Raw genomic sequence first — 15,336 nt, 5'->3', positions numbered from 1 at the left:
TGGCATGTCTAAGAGGGCACACATTTCTGTGGTATATTGAAGTGAATTCTGTATTATTGACTGTCCATTGTGGTTTAATTATTTAGTGTCAAGGCACTTTCTTGCACTGCAGTCTTTGAAAATGTGTCATCCTTTAACGGTCTGAATGGTGATGGGTTTGAACATATCTCATAAATAAGGTGCCTCCATCCCACCCTCTGCCCTACCCTTAAACATCATGGATAACTCGGTTGACTTTGAGGAATTTGCCCCATGATAAATGGAAAGATCACTTCACCTTATATGAAAATGTAAGTTGTCATTAGCAAGCTGTCAGCATGTTCTGCATTGAAGAAGAAGGAAAGACGCGGGTCACAGCCCCGGCCTGCAGCCTGGTGCTACACAGCATTGTCACCTAAGAAATGGTTGCTGATAATGAGAGTTCTGAAGGTGATTCTTCTTACAATGCAGCGTTTGACTTTGCAATGAGTCCCGTGCAAGCAAGACCATGGCATCAAGGTGTCTTCAGAAACCCAGTTCACTTACAAATCTCTGTGTCACATTTGCAGTCTATGCGCCAATCCTACCTCCAGCCTGGGGGTAAGACGTAGTCTGGGGCCTGACACATAGTCTGCCTTAAGAAACTGTGGATTGCCTGAAAAAGTTAATCAAGGGTTTATTGAATGCCCGTAGTCTGTTTCACATGACTCTTCCTCTTCTCTCTGCCCTCCAAGCCTGAATCTGAGCAACAGTGACATCTTGACCATCTACGATGGTGACGAGGTCATGCCCCACATCTTGGGGCAGTACCTTGGGAACAGTGGCCCCCAGAAGCTGTACTCTTCTACGCCAGACCTAACCATCCAGTTCCACTCGGACCCTGCTGGACTCATCTTTGGAAAGGGCCAGGGATTTATCATGAACTACATAGGTAGGTGTCTCATCTGGTCCATTCATTTTTACTTTGTGTTTAGATGCATGTTAAGGTGGTTTCCTCTAGGTTGTCTGGAGGTTTCGTTCTACACTGATTTTTCATTGTATTGGCACAGTCGTGTTTAAGAGCCTAGGATCTCTTGTCAGAAGGACCAGGGTTTGAGCCCTAGCACTGTGAGCGAATGTCTGTGTGGCTTTGGGAAGGTTACTGAACCTCTCTGAGCCTTCCTTTGGTCATCTGTAAAATGGGAATAGTGATACTATTCCACAAGGTTGATATCAAGATTTAGCAGGCAGTGCCTCATAACTTACAAAAGTCCTCATGTTTCATTTGTAGTCAGCAGAGATCCTGTTGTCAGGTTTCATGTGTGGCCAGCTGAGATCTTATATCAACACACCTCCCAATTTGGGAAACTTTTCAAACATTGCCTTCACCTTCTGCCTGAACTGAAGCTCAGCTCTCCTTTAAGGCCTCTTCTTTTCCTGTAGCCTCACTGAACAAGAACAATCTTCCTCTCCCACTTCATGCACTCCAGGAGCTACAGATGCAAGAGATGTCTTTTCTGACCCTCAATGTGGCTGCCAAACCATGTTTCTCCTGCTCATCCTAAGACAAATAAAACAAAAAAACAACCTGCTATCAAATTCAAGCTAAGCTCACACACTCCCATAACCTCTCCTGTACTTCCATCCAATCACACTCTTCCCTTCTCATTCCCCACCCTGCAACTCTCCCTCATTCATGATTCTCTCCACCACCCAGCCCTGTTCAACCTTTAAACACTAGAGGGTCCCAGACTCTGTCCTGGACTGTATCCTCTCTTCCAGCTAGACTCATTCCCTCCATGCCTTGATCTGATCCCATGGATTTAAACAATACTGATATCGATTGACCGGCTCGTACTTACAACCTTGACTTTAAACTCCAAATCCAACTATCTAACTCCCTGCCAACTCCTCCCTTCCCTCCATCCAGGAGACATCTCAGATTTAACATGGCCAAACAGAATTTCTTTCCCTACCTACTACCACCACTACCCAACAGCACCACCTGCTACCTGCCAATTCTAGGAAATGAGACAACTCTCCTGGTTTCTCTGGCTGCCTCCACCTTCCTTGTCCCCATGTCCAATCCATCCTCTCAACTCCACTTTTACAATATGCCTCAAATCCAAGCACGTGTCCCCATCTTTCTATGGCCACCACTCTAGCCTGAACTACCAACATTCCCAGATATCAAGGAACTGGGACACCATGAAGTCCCACTGATCCCAGCCCCAAGCAAGAGACTTGCACTAACAGACAAACTGGTCCAGCCCTGTCGTGTCCCAGCAGAAGAAACCCTGGACAAGCAAGGATGAAGCATCGATCATCAGGGACAGAGCTGAGCTCCCATCCATGCTTCCTCACCCCAGCTCCAAAGTTTCCTCCACCCACAATGTTTTGGGCAGCAGTGGAAAACCTAGGAGACATAAGAGGGTAATTAAGACCCAACGTCCTTTGACATCTGGAAGAATGAGTGGTTGCACTCCAAGAATTTCAATGGGTAGGATTCAGCCGGTGATTAGGGAACATGTTTGCACTTCCCAGGAATTAGATTCGCATCTTGATTGCCAGGGTGGAGCAGAGAAAAGGAGAATTTATCCCACCCGGCCCTCTGCCGCCACCACTACCACTGAAGACCCCGTAGTTGGAGCAAGATTCCTTGTCTTTGGTCCTTTCTTCCCCTTCACTTAAAGAATTGTCCATCTCTAACTAAGTTGATGCAGAAATAATCACAGATTTGGGAATTTCAATTTGCAAAAGCCGCGATTACTTCTGTGCCATCCTAATAATATGAATTGTCCTCTCTGTACCAGCGTTTGCACCTAAAAAACAAGCTACCCCCTTGACCACGGACTGTCTGAAGAAGCCTCATACATACAAACACACATTCCTTGTTTTTTTATTTCCAGATGGCGAACATTTTTCATCCCCGCCTGCTACATGTCCACCTCTCAGAGAGGCTAACACAAGTATTGATCTTCTTTTTTATGTTTCTCAGGGGCCTTTTTACCTTTGATTGTGCTGCTAAATATTTTCAGAGTGTTATTGCTACAATTTCTTGTGGGTTCCCGGCTCTTTTCTGGGCAGTACCCCGGGCTTCAGGGGATAACTCATGTTGGCTGTCCAGGCAATGTACCCTCCAGACTCAGCTGCCGTTGGAGGAAGTCTCTGCTCTTCTGGTTTCTGCCTCTCTCCTTAGACGTTCTCTGCATCTCCACTGAAAGATGAGGTCATGGTTCTGCTCCTTTATCTCCTCTGATGCCCAAGTCAGTATTCTAAACCTGCATTCAGCTTGATGACATGATGGCAAAAAAAAAAAAAAAAAAAAAAATCTGACTCTATCCAAAGCTGATCAAGCTTCATCAGAAAGTCTGGGCAATGTTCAGTTTGGCAACATCTTGAAGAAGAAGTGTTCTTGTTAATCGAAGTTGAAAGTTTGTGTGATTTGTGTGACAACTTACAGTTGGCAAGCACTTTAACATACATTATTTTATTTCATCTTCAAATGCATTATCTCCATTTTCCAGAGGATTTGGTTCATTAAAAAATCCCTTGACACCTCCTATATATGCTAGGCTCTGCAAACCAGGACATAGGGATGAATAGAATATTCCCCCTACCCTTAAGATATTAGTGGAAATGAGAAAGGCGGTCCCATTATAGACAATATCAAGATCACAAGCTGGGGCTGTGGGAGAAGCAAGCAAAGGAGTGCTGAGAATGCTTTTCAAAGATACACAGCTTGGCTAATTTGGGTAACAAAAAAGAGAGAACAGTTCCTGATTGTTATTTCTCTTAAACACACAGTCAATTTTACAAGAATGGCAAATAGACCGCTTTAGCTAATTGTGATGCCAGTCAATTGCTTACTACTTATGTTGAAGACCATGTTGCAAAAAAACTCCAAGGAGGCCATCCCTAAAGACAGTGGCAAAGAATGTCATGATCGATTAGCGATGCCTGCCACGGGCATGGGAAAGGTATTTGCTATTCTGGGTCTAGATTTTACCATACACAGATGCAACTCCCATTCAGTGGACGCATCAGATGGTAGGGTCAGGGGTTTCTGTGGTCACTAGAGAATTCTGAAACTCCTATATTGACCTAAATGCCTAAGCCCAGCTCTGGAAGGTGGCCAAAGTCAATCTGCTGTGATTGCAATTAGAGCCTTCCACAGGAAGACTCTGGGCATATGTGGTTCTAGAATGTGAATTCTACCTCCCAGAATTCACGTTTGAACAGAGAGATGCAAAGGCCCATTCTGTTCACTGTTTCCTGTTCTTTGCCCACTGCCTATGGCCAAATGCATGGGAGGGAAGGGATTAAAAAACAGAGATGAGTAACCAGTGCTTTATGAGAAGACAGTGATTGTTTGCTGTGTGTTTATTCTAAGATAATAATTAAGCTCCATATTGTAAATCAACTCCAATTAAATGACAGTGGCTCCCTGGAGTGCTGTTTGGAGGACTGGGGGGTTTCAGCTCAATTCAGACAGAGAGGGCTGTGCTTGATTAGTGATGTCTGCGATGAGCATGACATGGTAGATGGTGGTATGTATTCAGTTCATTTGTGCATTTCTGTTGCACAAAAATTGACCACGAGACTGAAACCATGACTTCAGACCCCTGTATTCTTAGTGTTTAATAAGGTGCTCATAATATCTCAGTCAAACAAACAAATGAATCCATCTAACTCATCTTAGTGTTTACACAGCCCTGTCAAATTCTGCATGTTATTTAACTTTCACATTGCCCTTTGGGGTAGACAGTGTCATAATTCTTGACTCCACTCTGCAGATGAGAGCAATGAGGCTTAGAGCAGTTCATTAGCGTGACCGGAGTCACACCACTTCTTTAAAAAAGAAAGAAGAGTAGAAAAGAAGTCTTCCAACTTCTAGGGCAGTTTTCTAATTCTTACTAAAGTTAACAAGGGCTCATGGGGACAGACCATTCCAGAATCTCCACTTGGGGTGCTTGGTAAAGAAAAAAAAATGCATGTTCCTGAATCAGGGTCCCTGGGGTACAGACCCTGGAATCTGAAGAACAGGAAGGTTATAGGGTAGTTTTCTAATTCTCAGCAAAGTTAACAAGGGTCCATGGGGACAGAACATTCCAGAAACCTCTACTTAAGGTGCTTGGTAAAAATGTATGTTCCTGAATGAGGGTCCCTGGGGTACAGGCCCTCGAATCTGAAGAACAGGAAGGTTAAGTGACTTAGCCAAGGCCACCCAGTTAGTAAACAGTGAGGACAAGATTTAAGCCAAGCTTCTTCTCCATCATGGCAGCAACTGAGAAATTACAAACGCAGAGAGTGCCACCAAGGAGACAGGAGGTCCCACGGGAGTGTGCAGCTGTGGTGGCCCATATTGAAAAGTCAGACAAGCAAGCCTTTCTCTGTCTCAAAGCATTTGGCTCAAGGCGGACCACATTTCTGGTGTCTGCTCCCATTTCTCCCCTTTCATCCGCAGTCTGAGCATTTGCAGCTGTGTCCCAAATCCAGGGTTTGGCTGATTTTTCAGAGGCCTAAAAATAGAGGCTCCTGTCCCCCCACCAAGCAATTCTCCAAGCTATTTTCTTACCCTTCTTGTTGCAGACACCCATGAGATCTCCTTTCCCCAAATAAAATCATGATGAAATCCCGGGAAAAGCCATTGCTTGGTTCTCAGAATGACTCTCCTGCAGACAGCGGAGGTGCTCTGCTTTCCCCAGAAGCACATAAGAACTGCAAATTAATTATACAACATAATTAGCTCGCGCCTCCAAATCTGTGCAGTGGGCACTTTGAAGCAAGAATAGAAATGGTTTGCCATGCATTGCTACCTTAGTAACAAGAGTTTGTAGGAGAAAACAGAACAATTACAGAGAAAGACACAGTAATAAGCTGTTGGTAGTATTTTCTGGAGTATGCTTCATGTTCACTGATGAGATACGATTGGATTTGAAGAATATACCAACAGTTATTTTTATTTGCTTTTGTTAAATTTCTTTTTTATTCTTTTCAGACAGGATCTCACTCTGTCACCCAGCCTGGAGTGCAGTGATGCAATCATAGCTCACTGGACTCAAGCAATCCTCCCACTTTAGCCTCCTGAGTAGCTGGGACTACAGACACGTGCCACCATGCCTGGCTTATGTTTTTAGTTTTATTGCTGTTGTTGTTTCAGAGATGGTGGGGGAGGGGTCTCCCTATATTGTCCAAGCTGATCTCAAACTCCTAGGCTCAAGCAATCCTCCTGCCTTGGCTTCCCAAAGTGCTGAGATTATAGACATGAGCCACGGTGCCCAGCTTATTTTTATTTTGATAGCTAATTGCTTCTCTTAATGCATATTACAAATGCATATATTATGTATTCACCAAACTCATGGATGTATAGATATTCTTAGGGTGAAGCTGAGCCTGTTAGTGACCTATTGCCATAGATTATACTCCAAGTCAGCAATAAACATTTATCATCTCACAGTTTCTCTGGGTGAGAAAATCAGGAGCAGCATGAATTGGATGGCTTTATCCTGGGGTCTCTCATGAGGCTGCCGTCATGATGCCAGCCAGAGCTGCAGTCATCCGAAGGCTTGATGGGCACTGGATGATGAACTTCCAAATGGCTCACACATGTGGTTGCCAAGTCAATGCCAGCTGTTGACAGAAGACCTCAGTTTCTCTTCATGTGGGTCTCTCTGGGGGGCTGCTTGAGCATCCTCACAATATGGTAGCTGCTTCCTCCAAAGTGAGTGATTCAACAGAGAGCAAGGAGAGACCTTTGAGGTTATGACCTAACCTCCAAAGCCACCCCGGGCCACTTTTGCAATCTCCTATTCAGTGTTGATGTGGACTCCACGAGAGTGTAAATTCTCCCACGCACAGTGGCTCGTGCCTGTAATCTCAACATTTTGGGAGGCCCAGGTGGTAGGATTGCTTGAGCCCAAGATTTCAAGACTAGCCAGGTGACATAGCAAGACCTCATCTCTACAGAAAAAAAAAAAAAAAAGCCAGGCCATGGTGGTGAATGTCTGTGGTCCCAGCTACTTGGGAGGCCGAGGTGAGAGGATCACTTGAGCCCAGGAGTTTGAGACTATGAAGAGCTGTGATCACACCCTCGCACTCCAGCCTGAGCAACAGAGACCCTGTCTGTGAAAATAATCATAACAGTAATAAATGAAAAACAAAAAGAAAAAAAAATTTTAAGTGTGTAGACTCTCGGAGGTGAGAGTCAAGTGACGTCTGATAAGCAGCCACCACAGTGAGGCAGGTGCCGTTATAATTATGATTCCCTCACGAAAGGTCAAGAAATCTGAGTTGCAGAGTCGAGAAGTGATTGTCTCCCAGTCACACCGTCAGTAAGTGGCAGAGCTAGGATTCTGTCTGACTCGAAATCCCAAGCTGGTTTCACCAAACCAGGAGAATGTTCAGTGAGTTCAGTGGCCACAGAGAGAGGGGACCATAAAGTCTCACCGTGGAGGAGTCCTTGCTGGTGACGCGATTTTGGAAGCGTGTTGCTCATTTCTAGAGCCTTTTTCTTCTCTTCGCTCATTCCTCAAGCCTTCATAAAAGGAGGCCCCGATAACAAGACCTCGTCCCCCATCTAAGGCTGACGTTTCTCTTTTGAAGAGGTGTCAAGGAATGACTCCTGCTCGGATTTACCGGAGATCCAGAACGGCTGGAAAACCACGTCTCACACGGAGCTGGTGCGGGGAGCCAGAATCACCTACCAGTGTGACCCTGGCTACGACATCGTAGGGAGTGACACCCTCACCTGCCAGTGGGACCTCAGCTGGAGCAGTGATCCCCCATTTTGTGAGAAAAGTAAGAGTGGTTTTGTTTCCTTCCTCCGGGTCCCTGGGTGGCAAATCCCCTGTAGGGGTCTTTTTTGGGCTGGTGCAGTGGAGCTGTTTAATGTAGAATCTGGACTCCCCCTCCCCAACCAAATCGTGGGCATTGCCTACAAATGTCATTTTACAGCCTTCAGTGGGATCTCAGACTCAGGTGCCTTCAGAAACCTGGCCCTTAATGTAAATGAGTGAGATAAGCTGGTGTGAGACATTAGGGGCTGGTGTGAACTGCCGTGGATGTAGTCTGGTGAAAAAGAAAATTTGGCTTGGTGCAGTGGCTCATGCCTGTAACCCTAGTGCTTTGGGAGGCTGAGGCGGGAGGATCACTTGAGCCCATGAGTTTGAGACCAGCCTGGGCAATGCAGTGAGACCCCATCTCTTAAACAAAATAATAATAATAAACATAAAAATTAGCTGGGTGTGGTGGCACACACCTCTACTCCTAGTTACTCAGGAGGCTGAGACAGGAGGATTGCTGGAGCTCAGGAGTCTGAGCCTATGCCCTTTAGCCTAGGTGACAGAGCAAAACCCTGTTGAGAAGCGGGGTGGGGAAAGAGAGAAAGAAAGAGAGAGAGAGAGGGAGGGAGAGAGGAAGAGAAAGAGGGAGGGAGGGAGGGGAAAAGGAGGAAAGGAAAGAGGGGAAAAAGGAGGGAAGAAGGAAAGTGGGAAGGAAGGAAGGAAGAAGGAGGCCGATCCATTTTTACAAACTTCCTGCATCCACTTTTTTTCAGCTCAGAAATGTGGATGTCTTTTCATGTCACTCAAGTTGTCCACTTTATTCTCTTTTAATTGGTTTATTGTTTTCCTTTTATCTGCATTGATTCTTTAATGTGAAAAGTAATGAACGGTTATTTTACTGTATTCCAGCACTGCAGAGAAAACAGTGAAGGCTCCCCCTCACTGTTCCCCTTAGCAGTTGCTCAGAATTTCACAGGATGGCTATTCCATTGTATGTAACTCTTCCCCCATTAAAACTGTTTGCAATGTTACCTTTTTAAAAAAAATGTTACAATTAATAGTGCCATGTGCAACCTCATGCATAGGTCTTTGGACCCTGATGAAAATTATTTGGCAAATTCATATATATAGAGAGAGAGAGACAAGGTCTCATTCTGTTGCCCTGGCTGGAGTGCTGTGGGGCCATCATGGCTCACTGCAGCCTTGACCTCCCGGGCTCAAGCGATCCTCTCACCTCAGCCTCCTGAGTAGATGGAGCAACAGATGTATGCCACCATGACCCGTTAACTTTTGTATCTTCTGTAGAAACCGGATCTCGTTATGTTGCCCAGGCTGGTCTCGAACTCCTGAGCTCAAGAGATTCATCCACCTCAGTCTTGCCTTTCAAGTCCTGGGATTACAGGCGTGAGCCACTGCTACCCACCTCTTTGGGAAAATTCTTTTTTTTTTAATTTTTTCCTTTTATTTATTTTATTACATTTTAGGTTTTGGGGTACATATGAAGAGCATGCAAGATTGTTGCATAGGTACACACGTGGCAGTGTGATTTGCTGCCTTCCTCCCCATCACCTACATCTGGCATCTCTCCCCTTGCTATCTCTCCCCAGCTCCCCACCCCCCACCGCCCCTCCCCTATTTCCCCCCAACTGACCCCAGTTTGTAGTGCTCCCCTCCCTGTGTCCATGTGTTCTCATTGTTCAACACCCACGGGAAAATTCTTAAAAGAGGATTTAAATTCAAGGCTATTTTATCCTGGCCACCTTTGACAAACAAAAGATACATTATTTTCCAAAAAGGGAAAGAAATGTGTTAGGAAACTTTCTGGATCATTCTGTAATTCTCAGCAAACCCATGGTCATCCAGAGGTCTGACGTCTACCTGGTCTGGTTTCATCCTGCGTAGTTATGTACTGCACTGACCCCGGAGAGGTGGATCACTCGACCCGCTTAATTTCGGATCCTGTGCTGCTGGTGGGGACCACTATCCAATACACCTGCAACCCCGGTTTTGTGCTTGAAGGGAGTTCCCTTCTGACCTGCTACAGCCGTGAAACAGGGACTCCCATCTGGACGTCTCGCCTGCCCCACTGCGTTTGTGAGTCTTGTTTATTGAATGGGGCCCTCAGTAGGTAGAAGCAGATTCACTTCCTGTGGTTCACGATGGAAGGCTGGGCTGCTAGGAGGAGGCACTCTATTTTGGGACAGGGGCTTTTATTATTATTACTACGACACAACAGTACCTAACAGATTGGGTGTACATATACTGTGACATTTACGGTAAATGTATCATGCATTGCTCTAAGTCTTCTACCAAATTTCACTCTTTCTTCCTCAAGTAACCCTGGGAGCATGATATCATTGGGGGTTTTTTGTTTGTTTGTTTTGTTTTGTTTTGTTTTTGAGATGGAGTCTCACTATGTCACCCAGGCTAGAGCGCGGTGGCGCCATCTTGGCTCACTACAACCCTTGCCCACCCCCACCCCTAGGTTCAAGCGATTCTCCTGCCTCAGCCTCCCAAGTAGCTGGAATTACAGGTGTGCACCACCACGCCCAGCTAATTTTTGTGTTTTTAGTAGAGACAGGATTTAACCATGTTGGCCAGGCTGGTCTTGAACTCCTGACCATTAGTGACCCACCTGCCTCGGCCTCCCAAAGTGCTGGCATTACAGGTGTGAGCCACGACACGCAGCCTCATTGGTTTCATTTTAAGAAGATGATACTATTCTGGATGTGGTGGCTCACACCTGTAATCCCAGCACTTGGGAGGTCAAGGTAAGCAAATCACTTGAGACCAGCCTGGGCAACATGGTGAAACCCCATCTGTACCAAAAATTATGTGTGTGTGTGTATATATATATATATATATATATATATGCACACACATATATATACACACACACACACACACAGAGAGAGAGAAATTACCTGGTCATGACAGTGTGCACTTGTTGTCCCAGCTGCTCAGGAGGCTGAGGTGGGAGGATTGCTTGAACCAAGAGGTCAAGGCTATAGTGAGCTGTGATTGTGTCACTGCACTCTAGCCTGGGTGGCACAGCAAGACCCTGCCACAAGAAAAAAAAAAAAAGAAGGAGAAGAAGATACTATTTCAAAGCTATCCAGGGATTCTGATGTACAACGAGCATTCTCAGTCACTGCGTAAGGAAAGCATAAAGTTATATGGAAGGAGCAGAACCTTACACGGTATTTTGGGGGTTGGAAACTGTCCACTGCACTAATATTTTAAATTATTGTGTTATGAACAGCTCCATTAGGAATATAGCCAGCTCAAATCCAGAAGCCACACTGAGGTCTGGACAGTGTTAACGAACCAAGAATTTAACTCTGGGGGTCCGTGGGGAAGAAAAGAAAAACTAGAATTCCTGTAAGTTGATTATAAATTCCCCTGCATCTGATGTGAGTAACACTGTGTACAATTTATAGACTTGGCCATCTCCTATAGTGGCTATGTTCTGTGACTTCTCACAACTACCTAAAACAGGCTTCACAAATCTTGCTGACCACGCTAACAAGCATCTCTGCAATTTACATGGGCAAAAGCTATCACTGCAGAAAGGCAACCAGAAAGCAAGGAAGTCCTTATCCGTTTTCACTGGCTAGGCTGATACTTACTGAGCACTTCATCATTCTAAGAATGGCGCATGCATTAACTCTTTTATTCCTGACAGGAAAATAAAAATGGAGATATCTGTCACTTGTCATTGAAGGCAGAGCACAGCCAAATTCAAACTCACAGGAGACCTTCCTCTCTGCTCTATTCATCAGCCAGCCAAAGCCAAGTTCCCACTTGCTAGTTCATAAATTCAGCTTCCTCGGCTCACAGAAGGGCTTTACTCTACAGACCCCAAAAGAATGAAGATTTTTAGGCCCACAGCACTTGCTTCATAGATTTCCCTTACCATCTGATCCTATTCTTGTGAGAGGGAGATTTCTATTTCTGTGTTCTTCTCTTCTCAAAAAGGGAGACTTTATTATTCTGTTTCCACCAGTAACAGGGATTCTTGGACCGCACAGCCCTGTGTCTCCATCTGTCTCTCTTATTTATTTATTTTTTATTTTTTATTTTTTTTTGACAGAGTCTTATTCTGTCGCCAGGCTGGAGTGCAATGGTGCGATCTCAGCTCACTACAACCTCCGCCTCCCAGGTCCAAGTGATTCTCCCGCCTCAGCCTCCCTAGTAGCTGGAATCACAGGCACGCACCACCACACACAGCCAATTTTTGTATTTTTAGTAGAGACGGGGTTTCACCATGTTGGCCAGGATAATCTTGATCTCTTGACCTCGTGATCCGCCCACCTCAGCCTCCCAAAGTGCTGGGATTACAGGCATGAGCCACCGCGCCCGGTCTCTCCTTCTGTCTCTTCAGTCAGAGTTCCAGAATTTCAGAGCTGAAGGGAATCTGAGAGATAAAATGTAAGTGCAGGGTGACCTAGACATGAAATGCAACTCCCTCCGTTGTACAGATAATAACAATGGTTACTTATTGGATGTATAAGACACATTGCTAAGCACACTATACATATCTCTAAACATATGGGTTTTGTGTATGTGTATGTGCATATATAACGTGTGTACATATGTGTCTATATATGCATATATATAGTGTGTATTTATATGTATATATACTATATATAGTGTGTATACATATGTGTTTATATATGCATATACCCATATATTAAGGAAACTGATGTTCAGAAGGAAGTACAGATAACAAGAGTTATCACTCACTGAATGTGTAAGACACATTTTTAGACACATTATATATATATATATGTGAATGTATGTGTGTGTGTATTTATACACATGCTAACCCTAGCCCCTTCACCATAGCCACACTTTGTCCCCAAACCCCAGAACCTTGGGCCAAGTACACATTGGTTGGTTCCTGTTACCTATCCCCAAAAAGATATGTCAAAGTCCGAACCCATGGTATCTGTGACTGCGACCTCGATTGGACACAGCGTCTTCAATGTCCTAACCCAGTATCTGTAACTTCGACCTTGACTGGACACAGCATCTTCAATATCCTAACCCACGATATCTGAAACTGTGACCTTGATTGGAAATAAGGTCTTTGAACTCCTAACCCACGGTATCCGTAACTGCGACCTTGATTGGACACAGCGTCTCCAATGTCCTAACCCACAATATCTGTAACTGTGACCTTTATTGGAAATAAGGTCTTGGAACTCCTGACCCACAGTATCTGTAACTGTGACTTTGATTACAAGCAATGGGGAAAGGATTCCCTATTTAATAAATGGTGTTGGGAAACCTGGCTAGCCATATGCAGAAAGCTGAAACTGGATCCCTTCTTTATACCTTACACAAAAATTAACTCTAGATGGATTAAAGTTTTAAACATGAGACCTAACACCATAAAAACTCTAGAAGAAAACCTAGGCAATACCATTCAGGACACAGGCATGGGCAAGGACTTCATGACTAAAACACCGAAAGCAATGGCAACAAAAGCCAAAATTGACAAATGGGATCTAATTAAACTAAAGAGCTTCTGCACAGCAAAAGAAACCATCATTAGAGTGAACCAGCACCAACAGAATGGGAAAAAATTTTTGCAATCCACCCATCAGACAAAGGGAGTGGGCATAGCATCTTTGAAGTCCTAACCCACAGTATCTGTAACTGAACTAGATTGGAAATAGAATACTTGCAGATGTGATCAAATTGAGGACATAGTTAAGATGGGTGTTGATCCAATGATTGACGTTCTTGTAAGAAGAGAGAAATCTGGACACAGATGGGGACACTGATACAGAGAAGGCCACGGAGTGACAGAGGGAGAGCGGGTGATGGAACTGTAAGCCAGGCAGCACAAAGGAAGCCTCCTCCCCTGCAGCTTTCAGAGGGAGTGTGGCCTTGCTGACACCTTGATTTTGGACTTCCAGCCTCACAGAACTGCAAGCCAATAAGTTTCTGCTGTCCTAAGCCCCCCAGCTTGTGGTCCTTTGTCAAGGGCAGTACCAGCACATGAGCGCCATTCCCATTTCCTTCTAGGGACTGCAAGAGCGATCAGAAGCAGCCACGTTAGTTCACTCCAGCTGCAGAGACCCAGAGACAAAAAGCTTCAAACGAAAGCTTACATTAAAATACCGAAAAGTGGAGGCATCGTTTTTTAAAAAGGAAAAGCTCTTCCCCAATGAGACCCAGTCTCTAAAGACCCTCTGGGCGGCCGCAGCTGCTCCTGGATTTCCAACATGCAAGCCTCCCTCCCTCCAGGGACGCCTTTCCCTGAAATCTCAGCATTGGATCTGCAGTGCTGAGTAGAGACGGCTTCCCTGACACCCATGCTAATGAGTTCACGAGCCACGCGGGGTGTCAGGAGACATGCAGTATGCCCAAAAGCCTGAAGAAGAGCCCGGCGCGTGGTGGCAGCGACGTGACGAGCAGGCGAGGCTGTTGGGAGATGACACCGGAGGTGAGAGATGGTCAGATTCTGGCAGCGCGGCTCCTGAGTGAGAGGGAGGGTGCAGCCTGGGTTCTGAAGGCATTTTTAAGGTTGAGGTTGTCAGACATAAAACAGCTTTGAAACGTTTCATCAATGGCCGGGCACAGTGGCTCACGCCTGTAATCCCAGCACTTGGAGGCCCAGGGGGGCAGATCACGAGGTCAGGAGTTCGAGACCAGCCTGGCCAATATAGTGAAATCCCATCTCTGCTAAAAATACAAAAATTATCTGGGCATGGTGGCGCACGCCTGTAGTCCCAACTATGGGAGGCTGAGGGGGGAGAATCGTTTGAACCCTGGAGGTGGAGGTTGCGGTGAGCCGAGATCACGCCACTGCGCTCCAGCCTGGGTGACAGAGCAAGGCTCTGTATCAAAAAAAAGAAAAGAAAAGAAACGTTTCGTCGACCGAACAAAGGGAACAGTGCCTGTTCGATGAGCCCTTCAGTATGCTGAGCCCTTCCCCACAATAACACTCTTTGCCCTCAGAGAAAATTGCAGAGACGAATGCAGGCGAAGAAGGGCGGGAGAGGGTGAACAGCTTTCCCAAGGTCACACAACAGAAAGGAAGACCAGGATTCTAACTCAGCTCTCACTAAACCCAAAAGCACCTTCCCAACCTCATCACTCTGCTGTTCAGCTTTTGGGCAAACCTCTGGTGCTTTAGAGCAGACAAAGATCTTACACCAAGAAGCTCATGATGCAGACAGAAAACTGCATAAGCTACCAGGCCCCAGGTGCACTGGCTCACGCCTGTAATCCCAGCACTTGTGGGAGGCCGAGGCAGGAGGATTGCTTGAGATCAGGAGTTCCAGACCAGCCTGGCCAACATGGTGAAACCTCCGTCTCTACTAAAAATATGAAAATTAGCCAGGTGTGGTGTAATCCGAACTACTCAGGAAGCTGAGGCAGGAGAATCCCTTGAGCCCAGGAGGTGGAGGTTGCAGTGAGCTGAGATCAGGCCACTGCACTCCAGCCTGGGTGACAGAGGGAGACCTCGTCAGAAAGAAAAAGAAAGAAAGAAAGAAAGAAAGAAAGAAAAAAAGAAAGAAAGAAAGAAGGAAGGAAAGAAAGAAAGAAAGAAAGAAAGAAAGAAAGAAAGAAAGAAAGA

At 45.5% G+C, this 15,336-nt stretch overlaps 1 protein-coding gene across 5 annotated transcripts in view; it reads left to right on the top strand.

Moving 5' to 3' along the window:
- Nucleotides 1-15,336, top strand: part of SEZ6L (seizure related 6 homolog like) — a 214,416-nt gene that overhangs the window by 172,394 nt on the left and 26,686 nt on the right. For all 5 annotated transcript variants that reach the window (XM_017498066.2, XM_017498063.2, XM_017498062.2 and 2 more), the window contains exons 10-12: nt 714-910; nt 7,564-7,758; nt 9,645-9,836. In XM_017498066.2, the coding sequence (XP_017353555.1) occupies nt 714-910; nt 7,564-7,758; nt 9,645-9,836 (584 nt within the window). The remainder of the gene's footprint in view (nt 1-713; nt 911-7,563; nt 7,759-9,644; nt 9,837-15,336) is intronic.

The sequence above is a fragment of the Cebus imitator genome, unplaced genomic scaffold, assembly GCF_001604975.1.
Source record: "Cebus imitator isolate Cc_AM_T3 unplaced genomic scaffold, Cebus_imitator-1.0 Scaffold237, whole genome shotgun sequence".
NCBI classification, from domain to species: Eukaryota; Metazoa; Chordata; class Mammalia; order Primates; family Cebidae; genus Cebus; species Cebus imitator.
The sequence above is the reverse complement of the archived record's forward strand: the minus strand, read 5'-3'. Positions and strand labels throughout refer to the sequence as shown.